The 22,333-nt window shown below is 33.2% G+C and overlaps 2 protein-coding genes across 4 annotated transcripts; both read left to right on the top strand.

Moving 5' to 3' along the window:
- The first annotated feature begins 1,376 nt into the window (after window positions 1-1,376).
- Window positions 1,377-6,100, top strand: LOC104887994 (histone acetyltransferase MCC1). Of its 2 annotated transcripts, XM_010672794.4 has the most exons (7): window positions 1,377-1,702; window positions 2,702-2,747; window positions 2,845-2,973; window positions 3,071-3,215; window positions 4,041-4,140; window positions 4,216-4,444; window positions 5,697-6,100. In XM_010672794.4, exons 3-7 carry the CDS (start codon window positions 2,867-2,869, stop codon window positions 5,875-5,877), a joined length of 762 nt encoding a protein of 253 aa, XP_010671096.1. In that variant the 5' UTR covers window positions 1,377-1,702; window positions 2,702-2,747; window positions 2,845-2,866; the 3' UTR covers window positions 5,878-6,100. The 2 variants fall into 2 exon arrangements, with proteins under 2 accessions (XP_010671096.1, XP_010671095.1); XM_010672793.4 differs by having other exon boundaries at window positions 1,378-1,702; window positions 2,702-2,973.
- A 14,181-nt stretch (window positions 6,101-20,281) lies between these two features.
- Window positions 20,282-22,026, top strand: LOC104887993 (transcription factor MYB53). 2 transcript variants are annotated; one of them, XM_010672792.4, is made up of 4 exons: window positions 20,282-20,368; window positions 20,467-20,736; window positions 20,830-21,609; window positions 21,721-22,026. In XM_010672792.4, the coding sequence occupies exons 2-4, from the start codon at window positions 20,471-20,473 to the stop codon at window positions 21,755-21,757; spliced, it is 1,083 nt and encodes a 360-aa protein (XP_010671094.2). In that variant the 5' UTR covers window positions 20,282-20,368; window positions 20,467-20,470; the 3' UTR covers window positions 21,758-22,026. The 2 variants fall into 2 exon arrangements, with proteins under 2 accessions (XP_010671094.2, XP_019103974.2); XM_019248429.3 differs by having other exon boundaries at window positions 20,285-20,736.
- Window positions 22,027-22,333: the final 307 nt, after the last annotated feature.

Below are 22,333 nucleotides of genomic sequence, written 5' to 3'. Positions count from 1 at the left end.
AAACTAAGAACTTAGGAAACACCCCCTTCTCCTAGCAATAGATATTGCCCTTTTGAAATGGTCTTCAACTAGCAATTGGGTTTGGGTATGCTCGATAATCTTTTTATATTCGAGTGAAACAACCTATGTAACTTTTATTTAAAGGTAAGAAGAATGCGTCTTAATCGGACTGGAACCTCACACAGGTTAACCCGGTCCGAGTTTGCAGACAAGTTCCCTTGAGAGTAGGGGGAATGGTAAGAGGAAATCCCCACCTCTAAAGTGCCTCTAATAGGGTTTGATCCCACAATTTCAAGATTGTGAAATACAAATCAAACCACTAGACCAAGTACTACTTGGTGAAACAATCTATGTAACTAGCCATCATCAATAAGTTTCACTACTACTATTGTCGTAGAAACTTTCACCCCCATCGGCTTTGAATGTATATTTTGTATATGATAGAAGGATAAGTACATAAGAGTTTTATTATTATTACTATTGTTTTCCTAAGAGAGGAAGGGAAGGGTGAAGACATTAAGCAACATTATCATGTGTAAATAATGATACGACTTACTCTAATACGGGTGCATGGGGTTCATATATCTCTATTATATAAGCCAAGGGAGGAGGTGTGGTGTCCTCTTTTGAAGTGACTAAAATACCCTTAATGATCTAATTAATGAAATGAAAAAAATTACAAAAGCAAATCATTTAAAAATTCTCATTCCAACTTGCCATTTAAAACAAGTTTAAAATGGTATATGCATCAAATACTTCAATCAAAAATTAAATGGACAAAATATTTATACCTTATAAAAAAAAGATATGGCATACATAACGTGCACATAAAAAGTCTGAACATTCACTACCTTTGATACTCTTAATTCAGTTAAACCAACTCATTATTTTTGTTCTTTCTGTTCAATATTCATTCACAAAAAATTATTGTTAACAATCACTCACAACCTTTTTTTTTTTTACATTAGCGAATTAATATATCTAAATTCATCTAACTGTTTTTTTCACATTTAAGTTTAATCATAAATAAAGTACGAATGAAGTATCTAATAGAATAACAAATTCTGAAATTAACGCACGCATCGCGTGCATATGAAGGCTAGTATAATAATAGTATAGCCCGCTAATCCAGGACATGGATGGGGTGCGACGAGGCGTGACAAGTATATTATAAAATCCAAACCCGCTTCATCACCCATTATAAGTATGATTTTCATCCCCATTCCACCCGTCTCCGCCAAACCTAGACCCATCCCCGATTCCCCACTCAATCATGTGGGATGAAGCGAGTCTTCTACTCGACCCGCCCTACTATCATCCCTAAAGCAGATCGATGGTATCATTTATCTTATCTGACTATCACTATCTGTGTTCTAAAAAGTTAAAACAAACAAAATCAATTATGTAACCGTGCACAGTAACTCATGAATCGGAACACTTACATCCATTGGACAAGACACAAGACAGCAAAATTGAAGAGTCAACGAAAGAAATGCACAAATTTTGAAGATTAAACTAGAACAACAAAAGTGGAACACAAATCTGGAAATTCTAAACCCCTTTTTCATAATCTCTCTCTTCAAAATTTCTTTGATTTATCCAACTCCTCCGTAATATATCAATTAATATACAAAGATTTCTCCTTCCTTAAATCCTAACCTTAAATTCCTGTCACACTCAAATCTTCTTCTTCTTGTCCCAGGTAATTTTTAGTTTCGATTTTCAATTTTCGCCCACTAAATTATTGTTATTTTCACTTTTGTTTATGTTTGAATAAGATCTTCATTGTTTGTGATAGATTTCTTTTCCTAAAGTTAGAATCTTTCAACTAGGTTTCAGCGTATTTTTGTTTTTATTTTTTAATAGAAAATTCAGCTTGATTAGATTATTATTGTTTGTCTTTATGTTTATATAATTGAATTTTAGTTTGATATTTGATTTGATTTATAATGACGAGGTTTTGATTAAATAGGTTAGTGAATTAATCTGTTGTGATGCTATAGTACTTTACTAATTACTGTTGTTGAATTTGTCTGATTTTATCTGTGCTGTAATTTGGGTTTCAAACTGGAAAGAATTGTATATAATATGAATTGTTAGATATTTGTGTTGCTAGATTGATTTTTAGTATCTTGGGATAAAGAATAATTACTTTCTAGATTTCTCTTATTTAATCACTCTAGAAGGCTTCAAGCATGGTATCGAATCTCGTCTGCATCACTGTATCACGGCCATACTGTAAAGGTTTTTGAGGTTAACATAAACGAGATATTAGGCTGCAACAGCTGTAAAACATCGCATTGCTCGGCTGCTCTCGAAATGGTTATATGTGATTACAATCATATCCAAGATATAAAACCATGGCTTGGGGAGCTCTTATATTGCAAGAATTTTTGTTGAATGCAATAGCTTAACTTTGTTGTGCTTTTCGATTTGCAACCATCGCTAAATAGGTTTGGGTAGGGGATCAGATACTATCTTTGATAATGTCAAAATGAGAGGATTACATGAAGGTAGGGTAAATCTTTGATAGTGTCCTTTATATTTCTATGCTTGACGAATGACTTCTATCTTGCCTATTGATTTTATAATTTGTTGATTATTGTCTTGGATTTATGTACAATTAATCCAATTCAAACAGTTACAATGGGTTCCACGAAATCTGAACCAAATTAACTTTAGTCATTCTTCCCCATATCAGGTATTGCAATACATGGAGATATTTAAACATCGAGTGATATTGTCAGGTTCTGGCATTTGCTGTATCAAATTTTATAGTTAAGGGTGTATTGATGGAAGAAGAAACTTTTATCCGTTGTCTCAACATACATCAAAATATTACAGGAGATTAATGTTTTAGAGTTCCATGATAATCCGAAAGACATCCCACCGTCCATCAATTGCATACCGACCGATAGGACCTTCTGATCTAGAAATTCTTCAACAACTTCATGCAGATCTCTTTCCCATCAGGTGGATTGTTCTCTATTGCTTTGGTTTTATCTTATGTTCTGATCTAATTTAAGTAGGTAATTAGAGTAAGTCATGACCTAATTTTGTTTTCTTTTAGGTATGAGTCTGAGTTCTTCCAAAACGTTGTCAATCGTCATGATATAATTTCATGGGGAGCTGTTGATCGTAGTAGGCCCAGTGCCCAGCGTGACGAACTTATTGGATTTGTCACCATAAAGACTGTTCTAGCAAGAGAAAGTGAGGTATACCCCTTGGCTTATGCTGTTGTGGTAACTAGACGATCCTATTTTCCTAAGGTAGATGAACCTGTGAAGTGGTGGGTGTATGATTATATGCTGTTGCTCATTGATGAGTTTTGTGTGCGCTACAAACTTCTTTTCTTTTTTTTTTTTTGTAGATTTAACTTCCTTTTTGATCAGCTATCTTCACTGATATCCAGATGATGCATTGTTGAGAAAACTACACTTTAGTGAACTGGGAAAGAGTAGGTTTTGTTATGTTTTTAACACGTGAGCTACACAAGTACACAACAATTCACTTTTAACATAATCAATTGTTTTCTGGTGATACAATCATATTGCATCATACTTTATAGTCGTTATGATACATCAAAATTCGATGATAATTATAATTTCAATATTAGGATATGAAAAGATAAAAGAAAGTAGATATTTTTGTATACCTCATGTACGCTTTCACAAAAATATATGTTCCTGCCGCCTGTTTGTTTTCATTTGGGGTGTCTGCTAGGTAGTGCAGCTTGTCATAATTTGGGGTAGATTTAATGAGAAAAGGACCTCTGCTAGCCGTGGCCTAAAGCCTTACAGCTTCAGGTCAAATTAGGACACTGTTTTGGAGCTTTTAATGCAATGATTCATAAGAGTCCCCAAAACTTCTCATCCTTTTTCTCTCCAAGAGGATCCTGCCTGGTTGGTAATGTCACTCTCATTCATGAGAAATGGGGGCTTATGTGGTTTTGCCACAAGTTCACCTTTCAAAATGATGGACATGTATGTATATTGGTATATGCATGTAGTTTTCTCATGTTGCATTCTCTTAATTTGCAGATCACTGATTTGATTAGATATGACTCTAGCAGATCAGATCAAACTCTTGTTTACATTCTCACCCTGGGAGTAGTTGAATCATATAGGAATTTTGGCATAGGTATGTGCCTACTCCTCACTGCCTTTGCTTATTGATTTATTGGTACATGTCATGATATTTTGCTTTCTCCTTCAGCTTCAGCACTGATCAGAGAGGTCACTAGATATGCTAAAACTATTCCAACATGCCGAGCTGCATATTTGCATGTGATATCTTACAATACTCCAGCCATGTATTTGTACAAGAAAATGTCATTCACGTGTGTAAGAAGGCTCTATGGGTTCTATCTCATTCACGGCCAGCACTATGATGCCTATCTGTTTGTGTACTATGTAAATGGTGGTCGATCGCCTTGCTCACCACTGTAAGTAAAAATCCACTGAGAATTTATTTTCTATTAGTTGTTTATTCTGTCCTTTGACTAATTCGCAGTTGCTACTATAGTTAATGCATAATCACAGCTTCTTATTTAGAATGATGGAGGTTTTTGGTAGAATAGAAAATTCAGTGAAATCTAAATACTTTCTTCATTTCATTTTGACCGTCTTTTTGGACCTTTTTCAGGGTCAAAGATGGCGAACTTTTACCATATAATAAATCATGCTAGATAAAAGAGACCTTATGCTCCCTATGTCTCGTTATAGCTGGCAGTTTTTGCATTTAAGGGTTACAAATTCTGAAACAGTCAAATTACGACTGTAATTTAAAGAGTTTTGAATTTAAGTTACATTCTTATGGATTAAGGTGTGTTGTATTAGGTGATCCAGCCTGATTATACTATGTTTGCTATATAACCTACCTGACTAACACTTTATTGAGATAGAAATGATGGATGGGAATGTTAGAGAAGAGAAGAGGAAAGGTGAAGCAATGGAAGGGGAGGGAAGAATGAGCTTCTATTTTCCTTCCAAATCTTTCCAACATTGAAAGGATTGGGTTTCTAAGAAGGAAAGGAAAATGAATACGTCCATTCCGTTTCCTTCTCCCATGTCCAAACAAGGGTTAATGCATCTTTTCCTTTCCACTCCCTTCCTTTTCTCCAAATTCTCCTATCCAAAAACACCAAGTGCTTGTTTAGTTGAGATAAAGAAACATGCGAAGTGAAATTTCCTAGGAAATAAATTGTTTGTGAAGTTGTTTGGTTGTAAAAAAAAAAGTTGTCACAAATTGAAAGAAATTGCTTACCCCATGGGTAAATAAAGTTTCCCATGGGAAGTTTTTCTTCCCAAGATGAACCAAACAACTTTTTGCATCCCTAAGAAATTGAACTTCAAGGGAAAACAATTTACTTAGGAATACTTGCTTCCTACATTCAACTAAACGACCGCTTAAAGTAGACAAACGCTTTGCGACAGACTTATTTTATTCATTCCTGGAAGTAAATCGAGTATGTCATTTAGTCATAATTCATCATATTACAAGACAGTTTCAGCTGTTTTTAATTTGCTTGTCGTAGTTACTAACATACTATGAACTTCAAAGGCACTTTTGATTGTGTCTGAGTCGTTACAAGTGCTTAACTATAAACTTCTTCAGAAGCAGAATGCTGATGATTTTGGTTTTCAGATTAAATGCCCGGAACTTTGTTTGGTGAACTTTGTTACGTGACTGTGCAGGGAGCTCGCTGTAGGTGCAGTAAACTATTTGAGAACTACTTTGAAGTCAGTGGTTGGGAGGCTATGGAGATACGACGATAAAAAGCCGTGGAGATGTAGAGAAAGTTGTGGTATCATCACACCTTCTCAGAGCAAGAGGAATCTCGTCAATGAAGGTTCTACCGAGTTTCAGTGTGTATGATTTGTAAAAACTTGATTATGGTTTAGTTTTGCCATGAAGCTCAAGTTGGTTAAATTGGTTTGGATCTACCAATTGAACAAACAAATAATCTTGTGTTTATTGTATCTCATGTGCCAAAGTGTGCTGCTTTTTCATTGAAAGTAGTAGTTCGATAGTAATGTATATCGAGTTGAATTTTATTCCCATACAGGCATATACTAACTTAAGATTATTGTCCCGAAAACGAGAGAATTTATTTTCATGCTTGTTCGAGAAGTATTGAATACGTACTCCATCTGTTTTTCTTTTTCTCTTGAGCAAATTGATGCTCCATTTTTTGTACTTCCTTCGAATCGTTTTAAATGTAACAAATAAATATTTTATATCTTACAAATAATATTCATTTGTTACATTTAAAACGAAACGAAGAAAATATTTATGATAAGTGTTATCAGAAAGAGATTATTTTGTATGCTATGCATTTGTGTTGGTCTTGAAAGAGCTATGAACCTATGATATCCATAGTACTACGACAGCTATAGACACCGTCACCAACTAATCTAGTTTTACCTCCGATTCCTTCAATTTCTCTTTGCTTTTTGAGGTTGAGCTTTGACATACAAAAGTGTAATAGTATGATTTTATAATATGTACTTTCTCCGTTTTACTACTGTCTTATTATTAGTAAATCACTATGCTTAGTTTAAGTTTTGGCTTGAAGACAGTTTCCTCTAAACATTAATGCAAATTTTTACATATTCGAGCTAGTAAAAATAGAACAATTACAAATAAGACTGAAATTACATAAAGTAAATTATAAGTATTGTCAAACATCGTCCCAAAATTATATAAAATTGCCTCAAAGCACAATTGAAATTACAATTAGTTTACCCTTAACTTTCTCTTTCATCATCACCATCACTAAACCCGTCACTACCCAACAACCACCACCACACACACAACCACCATCGAGACCACGCAAACCACTGCTGAGGCCATACACACCAACTAATCCACCGTGGAAACGTCTGCCTCGTCCAAGACGGCCGTTTCCGCGGTGGATTTGGGGGCGATTTTTTTGGTTTATGCGGCTTGGTCGTTGTGGTTGCAAGGGTTGGGGTGAGGGCTGCTGGTGGGGGTGGAAGGAGGTTGAGGTGAGGGCCTGTTGGTGGGTGGTGGAGGGATGGAGGTGGTGATTGGGGAAAGGAAAAGAAAAAAAAGGGAAGGTTAAAGATGGAAATGTGTGGTGGGATCAGAGCGATTTTAAGTAATTTTGGGACGATGTTTAGCATTTCAGAGATTAATTTGTAGTCTTTAGGATAATATTAACCCTACTTATATGCTCTTTGGATTAACTACTAATTTATCCTCAAAATTCCCTAATCTAAGAATGGATTCACAACAAGATCATCCATCCTCTTTGAAAACTGTTGTAGTTCTTTTTAGAGGGAAGTGTTTGTGAAGGAATGACATAGAAAACTGATTAACCAAATAAGTTTTGCCAAAAGATTTTTAATAAGATTAGATCAGATTGGCCGTTATTGTGAAAAAAAAAAAACTAGAATAAGAAAATAAATAACTTTGGGTACTTATTTCGAAATAAATTCCTAGGTTGTCTGAAATTTTATATAAATATCAAAGTTGACTAATTTTTTTTGAAAACACTACCACTTAACGGAATCTTGCAGAAAACGTTAGTTTTGCTATGTTAGTGGCACGTAAAATTACGATTTTTCCCTTTTCCCACCACCACCACCGCTCCTACCACATGCAACAACCGTTGCCGCCACCCCCACCCCCACACACCACCCAAAAATCGACCCATCCCACAACCACAATCAACTACAAAACCACCACTACCTACACCTACTCAATAATCATCTCACCCCACCACCCCTAACGAAGTATGAAACCATCACCACCTCCAACAACCAAAAAATTGACCCACACACAATACTAACCAACTACAAAACCACCACAACCACATAATGGTGGTTAGGAGCGAGAAGATGATCATAAGGGTAGTGAGTTTCGTGGGGTTTTGGTGGTGGTGGTGGAGGAGATTAATGTAAGGTAAAAATGTAATTTCATAAGCCATTAATGGAGCGAAACCAACGGTTTTGCGAAAATATATTAAGTTGTAGTGATTACAAAAGAAATAACAGAAAATTATTATTTATATAAAATTTCAAACAACCTAGGTATTTATATAAGCTCAGTGATCCACTTGCTCCAAGTAGTTAGACTATTGTCCAATTTAATATAAATAGCACATGAGTTAATAGAAAGACATCAATAACAATTTATTCCTTCCACGTGTGACAAAGACAAATTCCAATACGACATTCTAAACTATTTTTTTTGACGGGACATATCTAAACTATTTACAGATGGAGTACATACATCGAACTCACGTCATATTAAGGATGTCTTGGCCTAATAGTTAAAAATTGAAGTGTTGTGAACGATAGGTTACATGTTCGAATCTCCCTCTCCTTCTTTGTACTTTGTACTGTATATGCTTTAGAGATCAAAGCTTAGACATTGCTATACAAGTTTAGAAAAATTCATGAACAAGAAAAAAGATGGAAGAAATCAAGGGAATGAGAGGATAAGGTTGACACTCATCATATTATCCCAAGCATATTCTTCTAAATTCACATTTCTTCTACTAGAATTTTCAAGAACAAAATCACATCTACACCAATTATAAGAATTTGCAAAGGATTAAGCTTGCTATAATGAATTTTGGCATTCCTAAACTAGTTGTTTTTGCCATTAAGGTCGGCATAAAAGCTAGCTAGCTAGCTAAGAGCTACAATGTAGCCCACCCTTTATTTGTTCTATCGATTTATGTTATGAAACGTGCGATTTATTCTTGCAAAATCTGCCTCATTATTTCAAGTACTTTTTTCATTTGATTTTTAGCATTTGGAATTAACTTTATTGACTATTTCCTTTCTATTTGAATGGCTAAAATATTCTATACTTTTTTGCAGTGTATACAGTTTAAGAACATTCTGAAAATAGAATGGTGAAAATGTTATCCATTTGCGTAACAAACTGATTAGAGGATCAATATAGTAACATCTTTTTATCATCTCTAATTAGTAATTATTCACATCATGATTATCAAGTAACAACCATATCTTTAAAAGTCATGAATCATGATGACCTATAGATGATAATATCCTTATTGAGGCTATATTCAGTTCACTTATTTCTGATCTATTCAGATGAGATTAGATCAGATCAAAAAAATAAGTTCAGATCAGATCAAAAAAATAATTTCATATCATATCAGAAAAAATAAGTTCAGATTATATTAGATCAGATTAGATCAATTCAGATCAGATTAGATCAATTCAGATCAGATCAGATCATGCTTATATTTAAAAAACTCATTACTACTAGCAATACTATTATTTACTAGTATATTTGTTCAAAAGGATTATTATTGTTGTTGTTGTACTTACTAATTACTAAGATTGATAATTATTATTAATCTCGTTATTATCATTATAAATGTCATTGTTATCATTATATTAAGTTATTTTATTGTTATTAAATAATAGAAAATTAAAAGTCATGTGTTAAGAACATAAGATTGATGCAAAAATAAGAAATATATAAAATATGATAGCTCAAATTCATAACAACGAAACTACTAAGTTCAGATTACATTTCAAAATAAGCTAATTGCGAGATACAAATTATAAATTTAGATCCGGTATATACCTATTCCTACCGATTTTCAAATCTCTCTAGCTATTTGAAGTTGCAACCTATCCATTAGTAGTAAAAGAGAAATAATAGTAGTGCTTAGGTAAAGTTTCATAGTTGTTTATATATCTTATTTTATTTTATATGAAAAAAAGTGAGTTGAGTCTGCCGACTTCTCAAGTGTGAAAATTTTTTTTGAAGGAAAATTGTGAAACATTTTAGAAGTGCTCTTATAAATTAATGACTTGGGTTATAGAATTATTTTTAGTAATTATTATTATTATTATGAATATAATTATTGTTCTTGTTATTATAATAATGATGATAATAATAATAATCATTATTATTAATAAAGGTTGTGTAAAAATTGTGATAGAAATTAAATGATAATAATAGTAATACGATAAATAAGATCTTATAATGTATTGCATAATAATGCATTACAAAGTAATAATATATTTTATAATAGATAAGATCTTGTAAATCAGATCGAATCAGGTCGGAAAAAATGAGTTCAGATCATATCAGAAAAAATAAGTTCAGCTTAGATTAGATCAGATCAAATCAGAAAAAATAAGTTCATATCATATCAGATAAGTTCAGATCAGAAAATTTCAGGTGAACTAAACATAGCCTGAATGTATGTGTGATGATAACTTCATCTTAGGTTTGATCAACTTAACGACATATTAACATTTAGGGGTTTTTCCATACATATCTAATGTAATTATTATAAATTAATACTTTTTCCTGTAGGGAATTATGCTCTTAATTGATATATATTTGTTGTGGAATTTTCTTTTAATAGACGGTGAAATTACCAAAAATGAATTATACTTATAACTTAACATTTGTTTGCGGGCATATTATATATATTTTTTTTTGACTAAATCGACGTAATTAAGATTAAGCTAAGGACTGTGTCCCCGTGAGATAATTGTTTCTACAACAAGATTCATAAGAGTTAAGAGTTAAGAGTTTCGAGTTTCTGCCTCCACCCGAGTATCATGTTTAATTAAATTCGTACAAACCGGGGTGGGGATCAAAATACATTCAAAAGGAAAGATTTTTCTACTATCCAGTCTCGCTTGGTTTGCTATTTCATCTGCTAACATATTTGCTTCTCTTCCTTCAAACATTAAGCTTCCTCGAAGTTTCCCACGGAGTGTCCTGCACAGATTTAACAATCTTGTTAGTTGGTCTCTTTTTTGTTCGTTTGATGTGATTTCCTCTGTTATCTGTTTGCAATATGACGCGGACTCTTATTCTCATATTTGGTCATATTGGTTATTAATAGTCATATATGCTCCTCTGTTTGTTAATTGGCGGTGAAATTACCAAAATTGAATTATACTATCAACTATTTTTTTTGTCTCACAACTTTGACTATGAATATCTTCAACTTTTTGTCACTAAATTAAATTATTTTCATGTGATAGTGAAAAAGTCACGGTTAAACCATTAATGAATACCGAAGGATAGGGTTTGAAGTTTTAAATGACATACTAAATTATGTATTGCTAAAAAAAATACTTCTATGATAGTGTAATAATGTTTGTATACTAATTATGAAGTTGATAGTAATATAATATACTCCATTCGTTTCAAAAAAATTTTGCCGATATTTTTTTATATATATTTGTCCCATGAAGTTTTTGCTACTTATACTATTTTCCCCTTCTCTATTACTAGAATTTTTTGCACGCGATGCGTGCTTGAATTTTTTTTCGAAATAGAAACTCAATTTTCTTTGGCATAAGAGTCGAAATTTGAACATTAGACATACGAAGTATAATTGTTTTTAGTTGCAAAATTTGATTGTTTAGTTTCTGTCACTTAAGTCTCTCACCATTGTTTTTGTTTTTTTTTTTTTACTTTTGAAAGTCAAATTCTATGAATTAACAAAATAGAAATTTTATTGAATTTATTTATGATTTCTGATATTATAATTTTTTAGTTGATTTTTGAATTAAGTACAGTACTTCAGAAATTGTAAAGAAAGTTGACACTTTGATTTCAAGTCAATTTTTTCATAGATTGTAGTTTGTGAGTGATTGTTATAATTTTATTTTTGGTATTTTTGTTTGATGCCCCCTTTAATTTGTAAGTAAATTTGTAATTTAGAATGAGAAGGAGGTAACATAGTCTCTTCATTCGGGGAAACCATAACTCCCCCATTCCCTTATATAATAGAGATATTATTTCTTCCTAATTTACCCTCCTCAATCCCACCACAAAAAACTTGCTTTTTTGACCTTACCAATTAAAAACGACCCACCCAACCCATCTTTACCTTAATTCTTTACCTTTTCTTTATCCGAATAAATCAAATTGGTAGGATTATTCCTACTTTATATACACTTGTGTGCCAATTTTAAATGTCAAGAACTCACTGGAACAAACAGACTATAATCAATATACCTTACAACTTAGACACTATAAGCATACTACAATGATGCCAAGCTTTGATGGAAAATTAAGATCCAATTTCATCGAATTCAACTATAATTAGCAAACGATTATATTAAAGAAGCTTTTCAGATAACACATCTTATACCAATCAACTTAATCAAGGGAGCACATTTTAATTCAAATGTCACATTATGGTTAGATTCGTTACCAGTGGCACATTCAAAATATGTATTAAGTGGGGTCGAAATAAAATTTCTAATTTTCAAACAATTAATTTTAAAAAAAAATTTCAAAAAGTATCAAATTATATAAGGAAAATTTTCAAAATTTCTAGATTTAAGTGGAGTCAACTGACTTACTAATCCACCCGTGCTCGTTACAACTACCTCCATCCTTTATTAGTTTACCCACTTTGACTTATAACACTATTCATCTTTATTACTTTGACCATCATTTGTACTTTATATGTAAGGAAAATATAATCATGTGTGATATTGTTTGATTCGTCTCAATATGTAGTGTTGGAATATCAAATTTTTATAATTTTTACAAATACATAATTAGAGATATTATTACCTAAAATTTTACATCGATAAATGTGAAAAGTCAAAAGAGGTAAACTAATAAAGGACGGAGGAAGTACAACACAAACCTATATTTTTCTCGTCGAAATAAACAGGAATAACTCTACGTGCAGAGATCATTGCAACATTGGAAATACAAAGAAGAAGAAAAAGCATACACCATTGCAACATATATAATAAAATTGCATGCTTAAAAAACATTTAACATATTAACTGATACGTATCTTTTCAATATGGACAGATCAAATTATATACCAAGGATGTCTTGGCCTAGTGGCTAAAATTGAGGTACTGTGAACGATAGGTCACAGGTTCGAATCCCCCATCCCCTTCTTTGTACTTTCTACCGCTTTCGTGGCTCATATGGATCAAATTATATTTAATTCTCACAGTTGAATTTATAGAAGCTAGGAAACAACTTTCTAAACTAATTCTTACCAATAGTTTTAATATCTAATTATCTTATAGAACCAAAAAGTGCCAAGTATCCTCTTATTTGCTGTCCTTGTTTGAATGAGCAAGTTATTAACTAAAAAACAGTCCAATTCACGCCATTATTTTGAATTTAGTTCTACAATATCCCAAAGAAGGAAACCCAGTTGAGCAAGAAATCTTTTAACTGGTAAAATGTTATCATTATTAAACCTAAACTAGTGTGCAGTTTACTAAACATGGAAAATAATAAAGTTAAGGATAATTTGTTAGAAAACAGATAAACTTTAGGAAGAAGATTAGAAATGAGGCAAGGTAAAAAAACACATCACCACTTTCCCGGCAAACTTTCCGTCCTTTTCAACTCCCACATTGACTTGCCAAAGATTCATGCATGAATGCATTATGTAAATTGTCAATCATACAAATCCTTCTAATTACAATGTCTGTGTTCTAACGGCACTGCTTTGCCAAATGCCAACTTATAATCATATATTTAGGGAGCGTTTGATTTATATGGTGGTATGAGTTTGGAATCAGGAATGAAACCAAGACGGTGTAGGTTTAGAACTTGACACCTAATGCTATGGAGGATTGTTAAACATCGCCTCCAAATTACTTAAAATCGCCCAAACTCCCCTCTACAAGTACTATTATATCCTTACGATTTTTTTTTATATTTTTTACTCCAACTTAACTCCTCCTCTAATTCATATTTGCTCTCATTTTTACCATCACCACCGACTCAACACCGGCGAACACCACCGACTAACACAAAATTTCGATCAGAACAAAATTCCGGCAAAGTATTTTGTTTAAACGAATTTCATGGGCTAACGTCTGGCCTAGACATTCCATGGACACAACTTCCAGGACAGACGTTGTGTCCATGGACACAACGTCTGGCTTGGACGTTGTGTCCATGGATGCAACGTCCAGGCCATACGTTAGCCCTTGAAATTCGTTTTAAAAAAATAACCTTGCCGTAAAAAAATTACGTCGTTAGAAGGCATTGTTGTCATTGGTGGTGATAATCGGTGGATTATTATTGGAGGTAGCGATTGGTGGTTAGTGATTTTAGGTGTGGTGGTGTAAGAGAGTTGTAAAAACAGTCAAGGGTATAATAGTACATTTACATAGTAGTTGTGGGGCAATTTTAAGTAATTTCAGGGCGATGAATATAATTTCAGAATAATATGTGTTAGGTTTTATTTGGAAACGAAATTTTATCTTCTATTTAATATCTAGAGGTATTTGTATGAGCCAAACCCATCTCCCCCCTTGGGTTTCTAAACCTCATTCCTTATTATGGGTTTGAGGTATGAGTTTTAAATCTATTAAATTGTTAAACAAACACTAGGTATGAGTTTTGCTTATTCTAAACCCGTACCTCATACCAAAATCATACATATGAACCAAATGCTCCCTTAGAGACATGAACTTACTTTTGTTGAATGAGAATAACTGTGCCAATCAAGTAGGACATGGCCATGACTATGAGCCTAGGGGTAGGGGATTTTGTCAAAGGACCAACTCAACCAAAAGTTTGATCTGATGGTTGGAGTCCAGGAATAGTTTATACTCTATCAAGCCCTCTTACACGAGAACCATTGGGCTTAAAGTGTGGATGCAGTACATACCTCCCTCATATTGATGCTAGATATTAATTAGAAAGGAAGGGTAGACGATGAGATTTGAACTCATGATATTTATGTCATGCTAGCTCTGATACCATGTCAAATGTGCAATTCAACTAAAAGCTTAAGCTGATAGTTGGAATCTCAGGTATAGTTTTGTACTCTATTAAATTTTCCTAATGATCATGTTGAAGCATGGGATTAACACCCACTATAGGAGATCTTTGTAGGTTGCGATTCCCTTATTCCCCCCCCCCCTCACTTTGCTTAATCCGCTAAATTAATTGGACTTATTAACTTAAGAGAGGAGTTGCTCAAGTATGATTTTATCCTTACATACTCAAAGAAACATTATTAGTGTTGAAATAGGCCTTGATCATCAGGCGCTATGATTAACGTCGTTTCTCCTTTACATGTGGATGTAGCTAACACAATGTTAGTGAACCACGTTAATTCTTGTGTCGATAAATCCTTAATTATTTGTTGCTTTACTATGTCCATTATAACAATTAATGACATTTATATGATACTTAATTGCAATATTAAGTAATTAAGATGTATGGTAAATCGTTACATATGATAACAGAAAGCGATGGCAACCACATTTCTCACTCTTTTGATGTCTTCATTAGTAATAGTAATTAGTAGAGAATAGCCGGTTGAGTAGCAGAAATTTTAACAGACATGTACTTGTTGATAAAAACATAATAATAAATACCATGATGTATACAGTACGTAGACGCAACTCGCAAGGGTGTCTTGATATAGTGGTTAAAATTGAGGTGTTGTGAATAATAAGTCACAGATTCAATTCGAATCCCCCTCCCCTTCTTTGTATATACTTTATATTGCCTTCATGGCTCATATAGATTAAAAAAAAGAGTACATAGACGTGTTAACGCATACACGACACACGTGTACATAAACTAGTTGGTATTTCCCCTCAAAAAAAAATAGTTGGTCTAGCTGTAGTAGATTAGTAGTCCCCTACCAAGTTAAGTCATAAAGTGAACCATGAACATCATAATATTATACTACTTCTATGCAGTACTCCAACAAGCAAGGCACAATATATTAACAATTATATGGAGTAACATATGCGTCATAGATTGAAAAATCAGACAAAAAAGATGGAAGCAAGGTTTATCTAATTGGGTGAACTTATAATTCTTTGTACATATAAAATGCATTATAAGTGATTGTTTGGTAAGAAGAAGATGAACTGTGTAATAACGACACTAAGGAGCAGTTAGACACTATTCATATCATTTTATGTGGTGCCGTAAATTGAAATGTTAATAGTAGTTCAACCGGAGATTTAAACAACACACCAAATAACAATCCAAAACTACTTAGTATATCTTTTGATGTGATATATATATATGTAGGATGACCTACTGCTTCATTGCTTGTTTTTTGTTGGATTTTAGATGCACATTTTGGGCTCAAGCAAACTCAAATTATCTTCATTTTAAATTAGTTTATAAAAACAATTTCTTTTAGTTCTTATCATTTCTAATTAATCACAAGTGATTTATTTCACTAACAAAAAGTTCGTCGATAATTTATTTAATTATGATCTAAACCATATACTCCAATCAAGTCTTTATTGTGCATATCTGTTTAATATGCATTTGAAAGTCATTTTTGCATGGAAAGTGCTAGAGGTGATGATGGACCAAGCCGGGCAAAAATTTGGACCAATTTTTTGTGCCCAAAGTCCGTTATTTCGGGCGAAAATGAAGGGGTTTTCGGGTCAAAATTGAGTCGGGCCAAAAAAAATAGACTAAAAAGTCATTTTTGGCTTGCTCCAAGCCCCGTCCAAGCAAACAAAAAATGCGTCGGACTGGATCTGACTGTGAGCCAAAAGTTCTGTCCAAACCTGCCCAAAAATCGGACCGGATTAGAGTTGATAAGCTCTAAAAAGTGCTTATGTAATCCAAAGGCCTACAAGTTAACTTTTCTTTTTCAAAAAGTGTCAAGTTAATTTATGGAACAGTTGGTAAAGTGAACATTTTGTGTTATATTTATACTTTGTAAATTGGGTCCATCCATGTGATACTCCATATAAAATTAGGCTTGTGGATGAATATTGTAAATTAGCTAATAATAATAGATTTGAAGACCATTTCAGAAATAAACTCAAGACTTAGCTTGATGAGCATGGTCTTGTATAGTAAATTAAAGAGCTTGAAGTGAGCATCACCAACTATATCAGTATCAATATTGTAACAATGTCATTTGGATTGGATTTCAATTGAATTTAAGACTAAAGCACTTCATGAGAGGTACGTTAGTTCTGGTCATATTTGGATCTATTATGAATAAAATTATCAGATAAATCAATTTATGACGACAATCATATTAATTGTTGGTTGGTTATGATCCTGTGTGAAAATCGAGTTATATGATTTTGCATATGGTTTATATTTCAATTGAGTAATTTCAATATGAATGATATTATATATGTTATCTTTAGTATAGTATATTGAGGAGAAATTAGTCTTACCCTTAAAGGGATAATTAAACTTGAGCTCAAACTAGACAAAAGTTAGTTGTCTTAGGTTAGGGATAGAGGCATGGGAACATTGTCGTGCATGAGTAAGATGCATTCTTAAAGAGCTAGCAAGTTAGGATGAAATCATATGCGTACTAAGTAACTTAATACTTTCTCCATTTCGATATTTATTATTCGAAATAAGTTGTTTGACATACATGCAATCAGGAGAATGATAGACAAGATAAATAAACATATTACATATTAAAAATTATATTAACACAAGTAAGACGAGTTATTGGACTATTAGGTACTATTAAAATTAATTTAATTAATTTTACCATTAATTTATATATTCTTTATCAAAACAAAAAATTTATCCTACACCCGGGTGTACCGTAAGCATGATCATTTCAAGACTAATTTTTACTCATTATTACTTATTTAATTGAAACCATTCAAATGAGCAAAATGTACAAAAAAAAAATAGTTTCAAATGAACTCTTATCAAGTTCCTAAATTATGTGTCAAATAAAAGACATAAACATTAAAATTTCCATCTTATGATAAATCGAAAAATAATACTTTAAAATATACTTCCTCCGTTTCTTTTTAGTTGCAACGGTTTGACTTTTACACTATTCACTAACTCTACTTAGTTTATGTTTGGTGATTTATAGTTAAGGAAAAACATATTCATGTGGGATCTTGTTAGATTCGTCTGAATGTATATTTTCCGAATATATACTTTTTATAATTTTTATTTATCGGTAATTAAACTTATTGATGATTCAAAATATGCATTGGCAAGCGTGAAAGTCAAACTGTTGCAAGTAAAAAGAAACAGAGGAAGTATATACTTCATCCATTATGAAATAAGTGAATCACTTCTCTAAAAAAATTCTCACAGAATGGATGAAGTATATACTAGTAAAAATACAAGACAAATATACTAGTTAATTTTTTTTTAAAAGGCAAAATTAGCTCAAACTACAAATTATGGCTGCGGACCTGCGGTGCAAATCCAACACCACCAATTTTGACTAGTAGCCAAAACACCCTAAACTATTAGCCTAGGTGCAGCGAGTAGCATAAAATGACACCGGAGTTAACTTTTTTGCCGATTATGGGGAATCCGTGTTAATCTGTTTTTCTCATTTTCTTTCATTTATCCTATTTTTCATAATTGATTGGAAGCCTAAGTCACATGAACATGTGTCGAGTAAAGTTAGTTTCAGCGTCATTTATGATACTCACTGTAACACGCCAATAGTTTGTGGTGTTTTGACTACTAGTCAAAGTTGGTGGCGCTTGGTGCACCCACATCATAATTTGTAGTGTTGAAACAAGTTTTGCCAACTAGAAGACATTAACACTTACCAAAATAGAAATTGGAACATATATATAGTTAGAAAAAAAATACTTTCATCTTATGATAAATCGAAGTATATTTTATCTCAATGCAATATTTTGCCAAAAAAGCTACATATTAAAGGATCAGACAAATAGATCAAACAAGAACCAAAATATGACTCGTTTTAACAATCTATGAATAGCCTAAAACTGAAGAAATCATCCATCAGTCTCATATTTGACTGTAAATAGCGAGCCACGTCTTTAACCAAACTGGCTGCCATATCCATATATGGCCTGTGGGTCTACATCAAGAAGACCATATGATATCTAACAGACTAACAGTATATGCCTTATTTTACTGTTCCTTTCGTTGAATATCTTCATGTGGTTGTAGTACGTACTACGTAGTTTTTTAGTGGGTAAGATAAGAGGGATTCTACTGAATTGGCACTTCGTACAGGTATAATCAGCCAGGTTTGCAGGTCAGACTCTTTAGAAAAAGGGGGATGATAGGGGAAACCTTACGCCCAAGGATCTTCTAGTGGGATTTGATCCTATAATTTTGAAGTCATGAGGCCAAGTCTTTACCACTCGACGAGCCTTGCTACGTGCTACGTATTTAGACATGCATTATGCAAATGCTTAATTAAGTCATAATACTAATCTCACCGTCTTACGTATCTCACTGACACTCATGATCTTTTTCTAATTCTTGTTGTATCCTAAGGCTCATTCCAATTTATTTTTTCTTGTAACAAATCCACTCATGATGTTTCCAATTATAGTTAATTTACACAAATAATGTGTCACTGTTACTAAATAAATCTCAAATCACCTCATAAGTCATAATACAATTGTTTCCAACTTTATCTTTTGGAGAAATCAGAATTTAGGTCTACTGTAAGAAGATTATATGAGGATGCATGTAAGATAATTATATAAAAGCTAGTCATGCGACATGTGTGGACTAGATCCATATTAATATTATTCGAAATCAAAGTCACTCATATGCTGATTGTATTTTTTTTTTTTTTTTTTGCTTATAGTAACCTTTTAAATTCTTAAGTTACACTAATTTATTATTATCAGACATAGTGACAATTTTTTTATATAGTTACTATTTCTTATATTAGTTTATCATAATGATAATAATTTTTTCCTCATACATTCTACACCTAACAAATGTAATTTCTGATATAACGACCCTTTTTTCATAAATCACATGTATAAACAAATGAGTGTGCGTGAACTAGGTTCACATATTTTTTATATTATATTATATATATAATGTCGAAAGTCGTTATTACAAGAGAAAATAGCTCCTCTCACTAATACATATAGAATAACAAACTGGATGATGAAGATAATTACTAGCTTAATTACATGTTATTCTCATAACCAATAAAAGTGATTATATTGCTACCAAATCCAAAAGGAGAAAACATGTGATCTTGTTCAATGGGAGAAAACATGTGATTGGGTCAATAATACACAAAAATTCTACGCAAAACTAGACAAAATCAGGATTATTTTACCACATAGTAGTAGTTAATTAAGCTTTTAAGGATGATTTTGTGAAGCATAAACTCTTTAATTGGGTGATTAGGTAACTTTGGTTTCATCCCAAGTAACAAAAGGGTGTATAAAAGCTTCTCACTTACACTAAACTAAAATCAGCAACATTAAAGTCAATCTACTATACATTAATAATATAATTATATCCCAATACATGCTATAAAAACCTCCTTACACTACACCAAAGAAATTAACATAATTCTCATCTACTCCAACAAAACTTTCTTCCTCAACTCTGCCTTCAATACACAACACCTTAACATACAGTTGAGTTCAAAATAACAGTGAACTTGCTGGTAATTATAATATTAGACCATACTAAATAAAATCTTCATGTTATGTATATGATTATTATAACATAAGATCTTTAATCATTCCTTGGATTTCCCTATAGATAAATGATGGGAAGATCACCATGCTGTGATGAAAGTGGGCTAAAGAAGGGGCCATGGACACCTGAGGAAGACAAGCAGCTAACTGATTACATCCAAAGACACGGCCATGGAAGTTGGCGCGCGCTGCCTAAACTAGCTGGATTGAACCGCTGTGGTAAGAGCTGCAGGCTTCGCTGGACCAACTACCTTCGCCCTGATATCAAACGCGGAAAGTTCACTGATGAAGAACAACAAACCATCATCAACCTTCACTCTGTACTTGGCAACAAGTATGAATGAGAAGTATCCAAATCAAAATTATCAACTCTGTTATGTATGTGCGTATGTATACTCATATATTATATTTTGTTCATTGTTTGCAGATGGTCAGCAATAGCAAGTCATCTTCCAGGGAGGACTGACAATGAGATAAAAAACTTATGGAACACCCATTTGAAAAAGAAGCTACTACAGATGGGTATTGATCCTGTCACTCACAGGCCGCGTACAGACCTCAATCTGCTCGCAAACCTCCCTCAGTTGCTCATGGCAGCTAACATCAGCAGCAGTCTAATGATGAACAGTGGAAATATTGGTAATCACACATTGGAAGATACACTAAGGCTGATAGAATCAGACGCTGCCCAACTTGCGAAATTTCAGATACTGCACAACTTGCTGCAGGTTCTAAGCCCAAGCAGCAGCAACAACGCGCCACCTGCAGGTCTCCTTAGTAATTCAACCATGCCTTTCCAAAATCAAGTGAATGATAACTATAACCTACTTAGAATGGCCAATTCTAGAGTCGAAACAGGGGTCACTGCTGGGATCACAGCAAGTGAAATCAGTCAATTTCCGGCTTTGAATACTTTAGGTGGTTCTAACAGCTTTGAAACACCAGCAACTCATCAACAACTACAAACCAATCAACACGACACTAAACAAACAGATGCTGAAATTCGGACACCTGAGAGTCTAATGCCTGCTCTAGTACCGGCCTCACCAGACCACTGCAGTACCTCACAGATAGATACAATAATAATGTCGTCAAATCCTTCTTCAGCTACAACTGCTGCAACTGATCCTTTCGAAACAGCTGCTGCAAGTTGGACTAATGACCTTATTGATGACACTGAACACTCTTACTGGAGAGACATCATTGAGTAAGACATTACATAATATATTTTCCTCTAATAATTGCATTATGATTAACTCAATTGTTTGCATATACTATGTGATTTGCTCATACTTTCTTCTTTTTTCGTCGTTGGCAGGCAAGCATCCTCCCCTTCCTGGCCTATCTCATCGTAGAGCATGTAAATTTTGGCTGAATGAATTATATGCAGAGACAAATGGTTTGTTTAGGTACATAGGATAATGCTTAGATTAGCATAATTTATAGTGTTACATATGGACAATATATAAATGTTATACTACATACATTGAAGAAGTCCTCTTGTATAAAAATCTCTGCCACTTCATTCCTTTAGTACTACTTGGTTGCAGCTATAAGATTAGAAGTATATTCCATTTTCATGCCAATTTGACAGTCATTTTGCATCATTTTCTTCTTCTCTTATTGTTTATTTGTTCGAACTCAATGAGATTCATCATGTAAAGATGACCACAATAACATGTTATTCTCAAATTAGAGCACATTAAATCAAACTAATTATTTTTGGTAGAATAATAATAAGTGATCATGGTCCGGGCTAGTCCTTAAAAAAATTACCCATTTGTCGGACCGGGCCAAAATTAGGGCCAATTTTTTGTGCCCAAAGTCCTCTATTTCGGGCCAAAATAAACGGGCTTTTTGGGCCAAAAATAGACTAAAAAATCATTTTTGACTTGCCCAAAGGAAAAAAATTCGGACCAAGCCCGACTACT

The sequence above is a fragment of the Beta vulgaris genome, chromosome 3, assembly GCF_026745355.1.
Source record: "Beta vulgaris subsp. vulgaris cultivar EL10 chromosome 3, EL10.2, whole genome shotgun sequence".
NCBI lineage: Eukaryota > Viridiplantae > Streptophyta > Magnoliopsida > Caryophyllales > Amaranthaceae > Beta > Beta vulgaris.
Note: the sequence above shows the minus strand (reverse complement) of the source record. Positions and strands in the feature narration are given on the sequence as shown.